The following is a 16,178-nucleotide window of genomic DNA, read 5'->3' as shown; positions in this document are numbered from 1 at the left end:
AGCATGTGTTTCCGGCACTTCTGTTCTGACACTTTTGTTCCAGGTTTACTGGATGACGAGCTCTGTATTCTCTTCTGGTGTCCAGCCTTAGGCCCCGTTCTCACTTAATCAGTTGCTCTCAGTTATAACTGAAAGCACAACTGATTTTCAAAGTAATGCCCATGTTTTCCTATGGCACAGTTCACACTTAACACGTTTTAACTGAAATATTTTTCACAATGCACTGCTATGGAGAAGAAGAAAAAAACTCTTACTAACCGATTAAGTGTAAACGGGGCCTTAGTAAATCAGAGCAACTTTGTTTTGATATATTGACGGTCCTGATCCTTTGATCTCCATTAGATGCCTTCAGATACCAGTGAATTTACCCAGATTCAGAACACTTTCACAGCACTTAAAGTGTACCAGAGATGATTAAAATCTAAAGATTCGATACTTACCGGGGCCTCCTCCAGCCCCATAAACACGTGTGAGTCCCACACCGTTGTCCTGCAGTCTGCTGTTCAGCAGCAGTCAGCCCCAGTAATTGCTTCAGTCGGGTTCAGTCTGGGTCTTCTGCGTATGTGCGGACCCCCGTGCATGCGCAGAAAACCCAGACTGGCGTGACTGAAGCAATTACGGGGAGTGATTGCGGCAGAATGCGGGAGGACGGTGTGCGACTTGCGTGTTTATGGGGCTGGAGGAGGCACCGGGTAAGTATTGAACCTTTAGATTTAATCATCTCTGGTTTACTTTAAGGCACCCGCATTGCTCCACATCAGGATACAGGAGCAGAGTATTCCTAAAATGAAAGGTGGGAGGACTTGTGCACAGATGCTGCAGTAATTTGACAAAACCAGAGACAGAACATTTATATTGCACTTTTCTCCTGGCGGACTTAAAGCACCAGAGCTGCAGCCATGCGGTCCATGGGCCACTAGGCTCATTAATGAGCCTTGCCGAAGTACTCCTTACTGTTTTACGCACTGGCTTAAGCTGGGATTGAAACCCTTTTCACAGGGCTTAAATTCCACATTAAAGGCAACAGCCTTACCAATACGCTATCCTACTGACTGTTTGGGTGCCAGAAGTAACCACTAGTATAATATCTGTGAAATGATTATTATTATTATTATTATTTATTGTATTTATAAAGCGCCACCATATTACGCAGCGCTGCACAATAGATAAATGGGTTAACATACAGGTAGAACATACGGAAACTCACAACAAAACAAGATCATGCAAATGATTTGATAACAATACAGTGTCATCGGTCAAAATAGGCTGTTCAAGTCTACAAGTGGGGTGGTTGTGAGTTTGATTGCATAATCAAGCTGGATACATTAGGGAGGAGGGCCCTGCCAGAGGCTTACAATCTAAAGGGTGGAGTTGAGACAATAGGTGCATCTTTTGAGAGGGTGTCTTAACAGAACATATTATGGTGCTGGTGTAGGGGGGTATGCAAGCGTGAAGAGGTGAGTCTTGAGAGCTTGTTTGAAGGTATTAAAGGTGGGGGCGAGTCTGACGGCTGGTGGGAGCAAGTTCCAGAGAGTAGGGGCAGCCCTGGTGAAGTCCTGCAATCGTGTATGTGACTGAGTTATGCGTGGTGCGACTAGGCGCAGGTCATTGGAGGATCGGAGGGGGTGGGCTGGTATGTGCCTGTGGACCAGATCAGAGATGTAGGTCGGGCAGGTTTTGTGCACTGATTTGTAGGCCAAGCACAGGATTTTGAAATTGATCCTAAAGCTGATGGGGAGCCAGTGTAGTGCTTTACAGAGCGGAGTTGTAGAGGCGCTGCGGTGAGAAGAATGTATCAGTCTGGCTGCCGCATTCATTACCAATTGAAGTGGGGCAATACGGTTAGAGGGGAGGCCAGACAAAAGAGAATTGCAGTAGTCTAGGCGGGAGATGACAAGGGCGTGGATAAGGAGTTTAGTGGTGTCAGGGGACTGGCAGCCATCCAGGAGGAAATGGATGTGAGGCAGGCAGAGACTTTGTCCATGGTAGAGGAGGAGAGATCTGGGGTGTGGAGATATATCTGGGTGTCATCGGCATACAGGTAGTAATTGAAACCCATGGAGGAGATGATTTTGCCATTTGAGGCAGTATAGAGTGAGAACAGTAGTGGTCCTAGGACGGAACCTTGAGGAACACCAACTGAGAGGGGTGTAGGAGTGGATGAGGAGCCATTGAAAAATGTTGTGAAGGAGCGGTTGGAGAGGTAGGAGGAGATCCAGGCTAAGGCTAGGTCCTGAATGCCCATTAGCTGCAGGGAGTGGAGGAGGAGGGAGTGGTCGACAGTGTCAAATGCCGAGGAGAGGTCCAGGAGGAGCAGGATGGAGTATTTACCTTTGGCTTTGGCAAGGTCAGTTACCACTTTGGTGAGGGCTGTTTCTGTAGAATGGGCTGTGTGAAAACCAGATTGCAGGGGATCAAGAAGGGAGTTGGAGTTAAAGAAGTTGGTCAGGCTTTGGTGGGCCAAGCGTTCAAGAATTTTTGAGGCAAAAGGGAGGAGAGAGATTGGGCGGTAGTTGGATGGCAGAGCAGGGTCAAGTGAAGATTTCTTTAGCAGGGGAAGCACAGTGGCCTGTTTGAATATGGAGGGGAAGATGCCGGTGGAGAAAGAGAGGTTGAAGAGGTGGGTGAGGACAGGGGCCAGATCAGAAAAATGTGGGCGCAGAGAATCAGATGGGATTGGATCTAGGGGGCAGGAAGTGGCAGGTGAAGTTGCCAGCAGCTGGTTGACTTCCTCCACCGTGACAGGATTGAAGGAGGTAAGGGAGGAGAAAGAGGAAGGAGTCGGATGTGGTGGGGAGGCGGGGGCGATAGAGTGGAGGAGAGAAATATCCCTCCAGATGGTTGTAATTTTGTTGATAAAGTAGTTAGGTCAGTGGCTAAGAGGGTGGAGGTTGGGGGGGGGGGGGAGGTGTGGGGTTAAGTAGGGCATTGAAGGTGGCAAAAAGACGATGTGGGTTGGAGGCTTGGGTAGCGATCAAGTGAGTGAAGTATATCTGTTTGCTATCAGCAGGGCAGAATGGTACGTCTGCAACTTGGTCTTGTATCCCAGGAAATCATGGTTGTGGCGGGATTTCCTCCATTTGCGTTCTGCAGCTCGTGTCTCATTTTGTAGTTTTTTTGTGAGGGCAGTGTGGCAAGGTTGGGGGTTGGGGCGACTGTTGGTACGAAAGGTCAGGGGAGCAGCATGGTCTAAAGCTGCGGAGAGGTTACTGTTGTATTGAGCTGCCGCTTCATTGGGGCAGGTTAGGCTGGGGAGGGAGAAGGAGAGAGAGTGGAGGGGTGTGGCTAGTACATTGGGGTCAAGGTTGCGCAGATCTCTCTGCCAACATCCAGTTTGGGGAGGGAGACAGGGGGTGCTGGATGGAGTGAGGGTGAAGGTGATGAGGTGGTGGTCATAGATGGGGAATGGTGTAATGTCCAGGTTGGTAAGTGCGATGGCTTTGGAGAAAATTAGGTCCAAAGTATTACCAGCACTGTGGGTTGTGGCGTTAGTATGCTGAGTGAGGCCAAGGGAGTTGGTGAGCGAGAGAAGCTGAGTGGCAGCAGAGGTGGTAGGCTCATTAATTGGAATGTTAAAGTCTCCGAGGATGATTGTTGGGAGGTCGGAGGACAGGATGTGTGGGAGCCAGGAGGCAAAATTTTCTAGGAAGTGCGATATTGTACTGGAGGGGGGGGGGGGGCGGTATAGGACTGCAATAATGGCTGGGAGGGGATGGTAGAGGCAGATAACATGGGCCTCAAAGGAGGTAAAGTAAAGAGAAGGGGGAGGGGTAAGGACACGGAAGGTGCAGGATGGGGAGAGGAGTAAGCCTACCCCTCCCCCAGGCCTGTTATCTGGTCTTGGGATAGGGCTTATATTCTACTATGTAATTACAAAAGTAACATATCAGTGATTTGTATCAATATGTGACTGATATTATTGCCTAACCCAGGCATGGGCAAACTCGGCCCTCCAGCTGTTACGGAACTACAAGTCCCACGATGCATTTGCCTTTATGAGTCATGACTGTGGCTGTCAGACTCCTGCAATGCATTGTGGGACTTGTAGTTCCTTAACAGCTGGAGGGTCAAGTTTGCTCATGCCTGGCCTAACCTCACCCCATTCTCACTGGAACACTGCCTCTTTCAAGACATAACCCTAACCAACTCTCTCATCAGATGTCTAACCCCAATGACTCCCTCCTCCCCCCCCCTCCCCCCAACCTATTGGGGCTGCCATATTTTCCTATGTTTAACAGTCACGGTAAGCAGCTATTAGTGGGCATTTGTGCCCGGAGGGACCTGATAAAATACAAACTGTGGCTAGAAGCCCACTATTTGTAGTCAGTTTGTATAGCGAGCAGCCTCAGCTAATTGCTGCTGTTAACATAGGAGCCAATGGTAGCGCCCAAAGTACTGCAGAGTTTTAGTTTCAAACATTTTTATTTGGTTTTTCATGAAAAGATGGGTTCATTCACATGCCTTTTTTGTTTTTTGTTTTAGAGAATAATTACTTGGAGATAACAAAGGAAGTTTTAGAACATGAGCCATGACCTCTATACGAATTGTGTCCTTAATGAGGAAAACTTGTTTCACTTCCTGTTTCTATGAATCCTAATGCTGAGACAGGAAGTGCATGGAAGCGTCATAAAATAGGATCCAAACAGCAATAACAATAACATATTTTGTGTTTCTCACTTTGTCAAGAATGCACAACCTTGGAAGTGCTTGGTACAACTGCCGGGCCGGATTTACCATAAGGCTCTGTAGGCATGTGCCTACAGGCGCCTGATGATGGCTCACTCCCCTTCCCAAGTGCCTCCCTCCCTCCCTATGCAGAGTCCCGATGAGAGTGTAAATGAGATGTTACTCACCCTTCTCTCGGCATTCCACTGACAAGATCTCCCTTCAGTCGGGCACCTCTAGCTACTGAATACTGAGGATCCTCTAGCTACCTAATACTTGGGGCACCTCTAGCTACTTAATATTAAGGGTACCTCTGGCTACCTAATACTAAGGGGCACCTGTAGCTACTTATGACAGGCAAGAGAATTAAGGGAGAAGTGACAGCCGGGACAAACAGCACACTTGTGGTGTAGTTTGGGGGTTTGTAAGTTTAAAGAGGGCGCCAGGACATCTGTGCCTATAGGCTCCTGTGTGGTAAATCCGGGCCTGACAAGTGCAAAGGTTTATTAGGCTCTTTTATCTAACATTACAAAGGAAGTATGCGTTTGTTTGCCTTATTTATGTGTATGTTAATGAGTTCATTGATTTTTATTGAGTGATGTCTATTTCCATAGGTTTAATATGCAGGTACCCTGAAGAGGACTATGAATCCTTTCCCTTACCCGAATCTGTGCCTCTCTTCTGCTTGCCCATGGGGGCAACAATCGAATGTTGGCCCTCCAATAGTAACTACCCACTCCCTGTTTTTTCTACCTTTGTGCTAACTGGAGCCTCCGCTGAAAAGGTACAAGACATGAGGGGGGGTGTTTGAAATACATTTGCCAGTAAAGACTTATTCTTATCTTTAATTTGGGAAGTTGCACTTTTCTTCTAGTATCATTTCTTTTTATGTTGAGACAAACAAATGTATTTTAGGGAAACTGCAAATAGCATGCCATAAGCAGGAATTGCCATAAGCAGGAATTGCCATAAGCAGGAATTGCCATAAGCAGGAATTGCCATAAGCAGGAATTTCCAAAATAGACTTATAAAAAAACTGTATACATTACTTTAGAAAACAGTTGTCTTTGACGTGTAGTATCCAACCATATATTCCCTCCAATGGAAATTGGAGACTGCAAGTGTTCCTACGCACAGACTGCTGTACACACATTGGGTTGTAAAGTATTTTGAATAAAAAATTCTAGCAGTCTCACCGTCTAATATGCACCACTCTGTGAGGAGGGCCTACCTGGTAAAGCAATATTCAATAGGTAATAAAGCCGGGTGGCCCTGCATGTGCTTATAGAAAACTTTTAGTACACAAATTGCAGTGGGATAGCAGCCTGATCAACCCGTAAAAAGCATATAAACAACAATATAGAACAGAAGGGAGCACTCCTTCACAATGTATTCCACCAATCACCATTAGGCACAACACGATCTCCCAGCATCCGCTTATGCTAATCATGTCTGCCACCAATATGGTCTGATTGTGTGTGGACCCACCACTGACACACACCTAAGAGGCCTCAAAAAAGCAGCTGCACACTGTTGGCATACAAAAAACTTTGTTGCTCTTAATAAATGGCTCTTGAATACTTCAACATTTCCAACCAGCTCAAACGTCTCTATTGGTGACTGTACTAATGATACTTCTCTGTGCGGATCAACTCCTCCTACAGCCCATGCTGTTTTGAGCACTAACAATTAGTCCAGTTCAGTTAGACCAAAACCTGCTGTATTGCTAAGTGTGAATCAAGCCTATATATATATTGCACAAAGTGCTGCCAGAGTCTCTCTTCAATATGTACACTCCTCGCAGGGCTGAATAATATAACTCACGATTCCTGTTCAGGGTGCACCTGGCGGTACTGGCACATTACCTCGCCTCGGTATGGAATGACGGTGCCTTGTTGCCAAACTTCTGCAGTGCTCAAGCTGGGAACCCAGCGAGCTTCTGCCTTCAGCTGTCCTGCTGACCGGCGTCCTGAGGGCTATACGTCACCGCCATGCATGGGAACTTGCGTGCTAGAGATGTGATGCGGGCGTCTGGGGTCACGTGAGCACTCACTCCAGTTATATATTGTTTTTATGCTTTTTAAGGGTTGATCAGGCTGCTATCCTACTGCAATTTGTGTACTAATAAAGTTTTCTGTAAGCACATGCAGGGCCACTCGGCTTAGTTACCTACACACATTGGGTTGGCAAACCAGTCTGTTCACACAGCATACAGTTACAAGTGGACAGAGTCTATGTTATGTCCATTTCTGTTAGATTCTTCCCCACTGTCCATAAAAATTTTAGCAGCTGGGTTTGTCCATTACCTTAATGAAGCAAGCCTGTAAAACAAACCGATCTGAATTAGCCTAATCATTGCAGCCCATTTCATCAAAATGCAGGGCAATAGACCAAATATGAACGATCCTTAATCGTTGCTTGTTTTCCCCGCATGATGGCACGTCACTCATTTGCAGACCATTGTCCTGCTGCGCAAATTAAAAAAAAAAAGGTAATTATGAGGACTGTTCTATATTTACACATATATCATAAACATAGTGGAGGGTGCCCATTTCTTTGATCACTTTTTTTTTTTTTTTTTGCCCAGATGGGTTTTAACCTGTACCAGTAAATTAATCTTAAAAAACAATTTTGAATGCCATCCCACGAGGCAGTTGTTTCCTGGGCATTACTGCTGCGAAAGGTATCCTGAAAAAGCAGCAGGAATCACAACCTCTCTGTAAAATTGTTTTTATAGGTTTTTCGTTTTAGACAGTATGGAAAGAGGTCAGAAACTTTGAGGATTTTTTTTTTTTATTGCTTTCTTTTGAGAGAAAAAACTGGTAGTCCGAGGGACAGAATTTTACAAGTTTTGTCACAACCTCTGTCCCTCTCAAAGAAAATGTACTTCCTGTCTGGAATGAAGAAACATTCTCAAATATAAGGACACAAGATAGCTGTAACAACCCAAAAGAGGTTCTAAACCCTATTTCAAAACTGCAGTATTTTTTTTTCTGGAATTATTCATATGTATTGGCTACTAACATCCTATTAATGTTTGATCACTTTTGATGCTACTAGATCCTTTTCTCCATATAAGTGAACTTCTGGCTAAAATACATTCTTCTGTCTTGTTTTTCTACATGCCTCTTCATGTTGTTTTAAAAATGTCATGCACAAAGGGAAGTGAGCCTTTTCCTGGTCACTAGAGGGTGCTCTTGGCTAAGAGTTTGACCTTTCGCTTAAGGTCAGAGGTCAAATAAAAATTTAATATTTTTTTGTTTGAATTTTGATGAAGTTGGGTTTAATGAACACAGGTACAGAGACTGGGAACTAAATTAATCAAAGGGAGGCAAGAAAGGTTAGACAAACTGGGCTTTTGCTTGGAAACAAGAAGACTTAGAGGTTACCTGGTTAACATGCATAAACCCATACAAGGGCAATAGAAAAGTTTTGCCAATTAGCGTTTTATCACTAGATCTGTACAAAAAACAAGAGGACATGACCAGGGCCGCAGAATATGGTGGCGCTTTTTAAAGCTATAATAGTAATTATGACCTAGGCATGGAGGAAAAGAGATTTTACCACCTGTTTTGAAAGGGATTCTTTACAGTATGAGTGATTTAAAGAGAACCCAAGGTGGGCCCCCCCACCGCTGCGCTATAGTCCCATTGAGATTGGCAACATTATTTGTCACCATCTCTGAGGTAAACATAGGGGAGGGGGTTTCCATGTTCAAAACACCCGCCAGCAGCGTTTTTACAGGGTATCCAGAGCTGCCATCGGGCAGCTCTCTCTCTCTGGCCGCACCCCCTGCCGCTCCCCCGCCTCCCTGCACACTGGATGAGAGAATGAATCTCTCATCCCAGCGTCATCACCTATAGGTCACAAAAGACAAAAGGTTAAATTTGATGGACACTCCCCCAACCGAGATAACTGTAAATGTTGATTTATTTATTGATATATATATATATATATATATATATATATATATATATATATATATATATATTATTTTATTTTTATTACTATGTAATTATTATTATTTTCAAGAATGTTTACTTTCCAGTTTGAAAGTTATTTATAACATGAAGTTTGTCTAACTTCAACAAATCTTTTACGGTTTGCTTACAGCTAACCGGAAACACATTTCTGTAGTTTTCCTTATGAAACTGTAACCTCTGTAACCAAAGGTTAATTTGTGAAAAGAGTGTTTGGGAGATGCATCCTTTAAAATACTTATTGTATCCGGACTTCCTGTATTTACTGTTAAAATGAATGGCCACTAAAAATAAAAAAAGAAATGGCATTACATCTGCATTTGCCTTCTTTGTCCCAGGTATATGGAGCTGCTATACAGTTCTATGAGCCTTGTGCTTCAGAGCAGCTGACAGAAAAGCAGAGAGTACAGTTAGGACTGGCAACCAATGTGGAGGGAAAGCTGGATCTGGCTAAAACCATCCATGTGAGCAAGTGCATCTGTCTGCTTTCTCACTGGCCTTTCTTCGACGCATTCAAGAAATTCCTTACTTTCCTCTACCGTTACTCCATCTCTGGACCCCATGTGCTCCCAATAGAGAAGTAAGTTATCTGTGTCTGGTGCATTAAATAATTCAGACCTTGCCTTGTTGTGTCTGCTCGCTTGAATAAACACCATCAGAGCGCCCTAGCAAACAATGTCAGTTACTCTGTTCATGTTGCAGATTTCCTTTCAGATCGTGTAAAGCCTAGAAATTATCTAAAGATGTTGTGTAATTATGGACAAGGTTTTTTTGTAGAGTATGGAATTGTTTAGATTTCCCCACAGTCTCTGTTCAGGTGACCATAGTCACCTATAGGTAGTGATAATAAATATCCTGAGGGAATTTGCTATTGAAAGATTTCCATCATTCCCTCTTCCCAGAAAATCCATTATCTTCTATTGCTTAAATATAAACTCCAGCTTTGCACTGGGAGTGAGGAAAAATATATTTCTGTTCCCCTTTTTTGTCCATTTAGTAATAGTTATTTATTTATTTGTTGCTGTCTGTATACCTGTTGGAAAGGCTTACTGACTTTTTGTCTAATTAGGATGTAGAGTAGTCTTTGGGGGGGGGGGGGGGGGGGTTTATGAGGAGTTTGGCTTCCACTGATGATTATTATAACTCTTTATTGTTTTCTCTAATGCAGGCATATCTCCCACTTCATGCACAAAGTCCCATTCCCTTCTCCTCAAAGGCCACGTATATTAGTACAGGTAAATGTATAGATAAACTTTAGATATTTACATATACTGTACTGAGAAGATAGATAATGTTGATGCAATCTTTTTTTCAGGATAATTCTGTAAACTTATGCGTGTTTTTTTTAAAGAGTTGTATATATTTTTTACTTGTGAATGTACACAGATTTAAGTGTGGTTAAAATTGGATTCTGATTAATAATAAAATATTTATTTGATTTTTTTTTTTTTTTAAAGGTTTGTCAACCACAGTAGGGGCGAAACAGATGGTTTCGGCGCTGGGCGCCAAAACAAGGCACCCCATAGCAGCAATGATATGCTGCGTGTGGTGTGAAACAGTAATTCAGGGCTCCAGCCTTCGCAGGACCGCCAATTACACCTCCCTCCGAGTTGCAACGACTGGGAGGGGGAAAAGTATTTAACTCCGCCGGGGAGTTTAGCGGAAGCAGGGAGAGCCGTCATTTGGCTCTCCCCGCGCCCAACTCTCCCCACTAATACGTACGCCAGTAGGGGTGCTATAAATTAGATGAAGAAAATTACGATGCGTGTTGACATAAGGGACGTAATGCTGGGTACACACCATGCATTTTCCTGCTCAATCCGCAGGTCGATGGGGATCGATTCGACTATTTCCGACGTGCTTGATTCGGGCTTCGATCGTTCCTGCCGTCGATTTGCATGTTAATTATGCAAAATCGACAGCAGGAACGATCGAAGCCCGCATCGAGCACGTCGGAAATAGTTGAATCGATCTTGATCGACCCGCTGATCGAGCGGGAAAACACATGGTGTGTACCCAGCATTACGTCTTGGAAAAGGTGATCTGTTGGTGGGCATAGACACCTAAAAACCCTTGGCCTGGTAGTGTAACAAGGAAGGGCAGGGATTTATGATACTAGTCTATGATAAAGTGATTAGATAAGCCCCAAGCACGTTAAAGGAGGAAACGTTTAAAAAAAATTGAAAAAAAGGTGCCAAACGGGTTATATTATCAAGTGAGAGCCGGAGCCAGAAGAGAATGGATGCTGGGAAAACCGGCAAGCAGAAAAGTCTCCAAGCGACACAGAGGACGGTGGGCTGTAAATTCAAGCAAGGCGGAAAAAGACTGCTAGAAAGTACAGCAGATTTCAGTATCTCAGCGAATCAATAACAGAGTTCTGGAGCAAAACATCAGAGTTCTATCAACATTAGAATTGGATCAGAACCGTATGCACCACTTACAATGGAGGTTGTACCCAGAATAGGTTTTGGTGCATACAGGGTCAGTGATGGAACAATGTAACAAATGGGTCAATACAACAGCGTGCACATAGAGCAAGACATAAACAATACACATACAGCCTAGCAGTAACAAGAAAATATGCATAAAAATATTACAGTAGACATGTACATGTATGTATATAAACAGAGCAAAGAAGACACATGCCTTCTTGCTAATATTTACCAGCTAAACCCTGGGGGGCCAGTGAGAAAGGCTGAATATGTATTTTCTATTTACAGTACTTTATACTAAGGTGGGGGTTTGAAATCCATTCCAAAATGAGCAAATGCTTATCTTATTGCAGCATAGCTTGGCTGTGCATTAACATTGAATGCTTGCTTTGGGCAAGTTTCAAGGTAGTTCATAAGTCACACATGAGAAACCCCATTATCGGCTGAAGAGTTGTCATGAAGCTTGCTGGTAATACTGAATGAGATAATTTATATATAATTTTATATGCGTCTGACCAATCAAAATGTTTAAATTCTATTTGAGCGATACAGTGCTAAAGAGAAGGAGCTTACTGCCTGTTATTAGCACACAGTGCAAATTCACAATTCATTGTGATAGGGGTAGCATTGGTGCAAATGGCATGGATAGCTTGCCCATCTGAAAAGGAACCATTAATTATCAGTGGTTACGGTGTACCCTTTACAAACGAGTGCTTCGTAACACACCATGTCCAGCCCACATCCAGCCTACACCAACAGTGTCTATTGGTCCTGTATTGACATCAATGTTTTTTTTTCTTCTCTCTATTGTTTTTATCCGCTTTTTTTTTTTTTTTTTTTTTTTTTTTTAAATGATTTTTTGTTTAGTATTGCGGCATGATGGAGCCCTAGCAAAAATTTGTTTTCCTGTTGGCGCCTCCCATTGATCAATTGTTTTGACTAGGGAGAATCCTGGACAAGAGTTACTTTTTGACAAGGTGAAAGGGAAACCCTGTCTGGAAATCTCAGATGCTTTTGCCAGACTCATCTGTACCCAGTATAGCGCAGTGGTGCAGATGGCTATTGGGATGTTTTCAGTCAAGATTTACAGAAAACCCTGACAATCTTCACATAACACCCCCCCCCCCCCCCATCCTGAGCAGTTGCACCTGAGCATGGCGGTTGCCATCCTCAGAAATGCTATGAGACTTACTGCCATGTAACGCCACCACGTGTCAAACTTGGCATGCGCAGTGTTGTCAAACGCTGCCATTCGGCTGCGAGTAATTTCATCCAAATGGCGCTTGTGGCCGGGAGGCCGATCTCAAGTCGAAGAAAAAGGGTTTTGGAAATTTGGGCACTGCCATAGGCGTAATGTGAATTACAGCTCTGTCAGTAATTTGGGCACTGTTTAAAGAGTAACTGTCGGGCATAAAATCAAAAATCAATTCTTTATTTTTATTTGGTAAACAAGTAATACGGATGCTAACCAGGCAATCCAAAAGTTAAAATCTCTATTACTTTTCTTGTTTATAAATGATCATTCCCCATTTTACCTGGCTCTTATTTTATACGTTGCCGCAAAACGGAAGTTGCAGGGCATGCTGGGTTGTCCTTTTTTGCTTCTGTACATTAGTTAAGTCTGAGGGGAAATAAAGAAGCAAAAAAAGACAACCCAGCTTGCCCTGCAACTCTCTTTGTGCGGCAACGTACCAAATAAGAGGCAGGTAAACTTGTTTACCAGATAAAAATAAAGAATTGATTTTATGCCCGACAGTTACACTTTAACCCTCTGGGCGATACAATTATATCGCCCAAGAGGTGGCGCAGCACTATTTTTTAATTTTTTTTATTTTTTAAATCATGTAGCGAGCCCAGGGCTCGCTACATGATAGCCGCAGCGCAGCGGCATCCCCCCACCCACTCCGATCGCCTTCGGTGATCAGAGTAAGCAGGAAATCCCGTTCAGAACGGGATTTCCTGCTGGGCTTCCCTGGTCGCCATGGCGACGGGGCGGGATGACGTCACCGACGTCATGGACGTCGTGACGTCATAGGGAGTTCCGATCCACCCCTCAGCGCTGCCTGGCACTGATTGGCCAGGCTGCGCAAGGGGTTGGGGAGGGGGGGGCTGCGCGGAACGGCGGGTAGCGGCGGATCGGCGGCGAGCGGCGGCGAGCGGAATTTACACGCAGCTAGCAAAGTGCTAGCTGCGTGTAACAAAAAAAAAATTATGCAAATCGGCCCAGCGGGGCCTGAGAAATCCTCCTGCGCGACATACCCCGAGCTCAGCTCGGGATTATCGCTCAGGAGGTTAAAGACTGAGCCCAAATTACGATAACAGCGTCATTCATACTCTACCTATAGCTGTCAGGCCGATTTGCATCTTACCTCCGAGTCAATGGCGGCCTGGAGGGGGGATAGTAATTAACACCGCCAGGACTTTTGCAGGAACAGGGTGAGAAATTTTTCGGCATCACCCTGCACCCAAATTTACCGGGACATCTTAATTACATTTACATTACCCTGCAATCTGAAGTTCCTTTTGAAGTGGAAATTCAGATTGCCATTTTAGAGTTATTTATGGCAGCGGTTCATAGCATGGATTGCCACAAAAAAAAGTCAAGCATATTGCCCTGATATACTTTACAATATCTCTCTTATCTAGTCTTTACAATCTCCGTACAGTCACAGAATAACCTGCGTTGGCTGACTTAGCAGCGGATAAATGCAGTCTGGTCTCATCATTTGTTAACAGCATAAAGACTCATACACATGTCCAATTTAATGCACAACCAACCACACAACAAGTTGCTTACATGACAACAAGTACATACACGCACGCCAACCAACTAGACAACCAACCCACTTAATTACTACGTGCCCAAGCTAAATGACAAACTGCACATGTCTCCATTCAAAAACAACAAAGTTGTTCAAGCTGTAGAAGGTTCCATTGTGAACAATGGGAATTTGTTATTTAAAATACCATATGCTCTGTATTTTTAGGATCCATTTTCACGGAGTATGAAATTGCAATGCACATTTCTCCATGAAGACTGAAACCAGTGCAATTCAATGGAAGCATTTCCACTGAATGTTTTTTTCCAAATGCATTTCGATGCTGAAAAAAAAATGATCCAGTAAAAGAGCCGCACACCAAGGGGTGTGGATGCTGGTGCTGGACTCCACGGCTGCTCAATGTAGAAATTCAAAGGAGGAGTCCACACACAGACTTGCAGGAACAATGTGCAAAAATGTATTGTCCCATCACCTACATATGCAATATATGTCAGGACTGCGAGGCCAACGATCGTTTCGCGGGCACTCAGGGTCCCCTTTGGTCGAGGCTTAAAGCAGAAAGACATAAAACAAGACATTTATGTCTTTCTGCTTCATGCCTTGACAAAGGGGACCCTGAGTGGCCCCGAAACGATCGTCAGCCTCGCAGTCCTGACATACAGTATATTGCATATGTAGGTGATGGGACAATACTCCTGAAAGTCTATGTGCGGACTCCTCCTCCTTAGAATTTCTACACTGAAAAAATATGGACTGCCTGCTGCAGATTTCCGTAATGGGCACTGCCCTGCTTGTGAATCGTGATTAATGAAAGTCAATGGTCCAACATGCGAATGCAAATTTTTGATGCAAATTTTCACATCCATTTACCCATCTGATGCTGGGAATACACCATGCGTTTTTTCAGCAGATAGATGGTTCGACAGATAATTTCTGACATGTCCGATCTTTCTTTCAATCATTTTACCGCTTGATTTCTTATAGTGGTGAATGGAAATTAAGAATAAGAGAATCGAGCGGAAAAACAAATAGAAAATCGATTGAATGGTAAATCGGCGGAAAAAACGCATCATGTATTCCCAGCATAACGTCCTTCTTCCTTTTTATTGTGTTGTCACAGTGATGTCATGTTGCTATGGAGATTGAAAATCGGATGCGAAAACGCACACAAAAATGCAGGCGGTTTCAAAATTCACATAAAAAAAAACCACATGTCCATAACTACTCAAATTGCATGCAGGACAGTGGAAATGTTGAGCTTTGTTCCCCACTGCTTCTGGTTGTCAGATCCTTTCCCACTTGTTCTCTGTGTGTTGGGAGAGCTGCAGAGGAGTAAGATGGAGTGCAAAGGATAATTACTTATAGTGAGTCATTTGTAAGTGTAAACATTGAGTCACAGGCCAGCATTTTGCTACTGTAAAGCGGACCTAAACTTAGAAGTCCTCTCTGCTCTAAAAGATACACAACAGTATAATAACCTTTAAACAAAAACATTTCTGTGTTACAGCTGATACAGATCCTAAAATAAATGTGAACTGTTTCTATTTCCTTTGGAAGCAGACATATTGTTAACATCCTGTGCTTTCAAATGAGCATCTCTGCCATGGCAATCAGGTGACACAGGGTAGAGATCAAATTACAACTTGTGATTAGTCACAGATGAGGGGACATTAGACAGACTGAACTCTCTAAATACATACAGGGTACATTTCTCTGTTTTGGTTCTGTCCTGTGCAAGAGTTCAGGTCCACTTTAAAATAACTAAGATCAAGTATGCCAGTGTATTGCATATTGATCAACCCCTTCATTAAAACCATTTAACCACACTTAAGTATAAATAAAGTAATAAGTTACAGAATGGTTTGGTGTACTTCTGATTAACCTGTGATGAGAACCTTAGTGTTACAGTATTTATTGATTCTCTGCCTGTTCCACTGATCTTGTTTGTACATCCAGTCCTTTTTGCTCTGCTGAGTAAACACAATTTGCTGTCTTTCCAAATAGCTGTCGCCGCATGATACCCTGATCCTCAGCCAGCCTGTGTCCTCACCACTTCCACTGAGGCAAGTACACATCACTCTGTATGGGACATGGGGGCTGTGTCTGTGCAGGGACACACAGGTGGACTAGTGTAATTCCAGCTTCCTTGGGATTAGCATTGCATAACACCCTCACAGTTAAGGCTAATTGAAGCTGACTGATGCTGTCATGTGACCAGCATGTTTTTAAGCCTGACGGCACACACTGAGTTTGGTTACTTTGGCAACACCTTCTACTGCACCACGTCTCTCACCCCTTTCTGTGCATCACGGGACCTGGCT

The 16,178-nt window shown here is 43.8% G+C and overlaps 1 protein-coding gene across 4 annotated transcripts in view; it reads left to right on the top strand.

Moving 5' to 3' along the window:
- The window catches only part of DENND4A (DENN domain containing 4A), a 205,005-nt gene that overhangs the window by 126,552 nt on the left and 62,275 nt on the right, over positions 1-16,178 (top strand). For all 4 annotated transcript variants that reach the window (XM_068275015.1, XM_068275013.1, XM_068275016.1 and 1 more), the window contains exons 5-8: positions 5,280-5,449; positions 8,984-9,225; positions 9,814-9,880; positions 15,862-15,920. In XM_068275015.1, coding sequence (XP_068131116.1) covers positions 5,280-5,449; positions 8,984-9,225; positions 9,814-9,880; positions 15,862-15,920 — 538 coding nt within the window. The remainder of the gene's footprint in view (positions 1-5,279; positions 5,450-8,983; positions 9,226-9,813; positions 9,881-15,861; positions 15,921-16,178) is intronic.

The sequence above is a fragment of the Hyperolius riggenbachi genome, chromosome 3 (assembly GCF_040937935.1).
Source record: "Hyperolius riggenbachi isolate aHypRig1 chromosome 3, aHypRig1.pri, whole genome shotgun sequence".
NCBI lineage: Eukaryota > Metazoa > Chordata > Amphibia > Anura > Hyperoliidae > Hyperolius > Hyperolius riggenbachi.
Note: the sequence above shows the minus strand (reverse complement) of the source record. Positions and strands in the feature narration are given on the sequence as shown.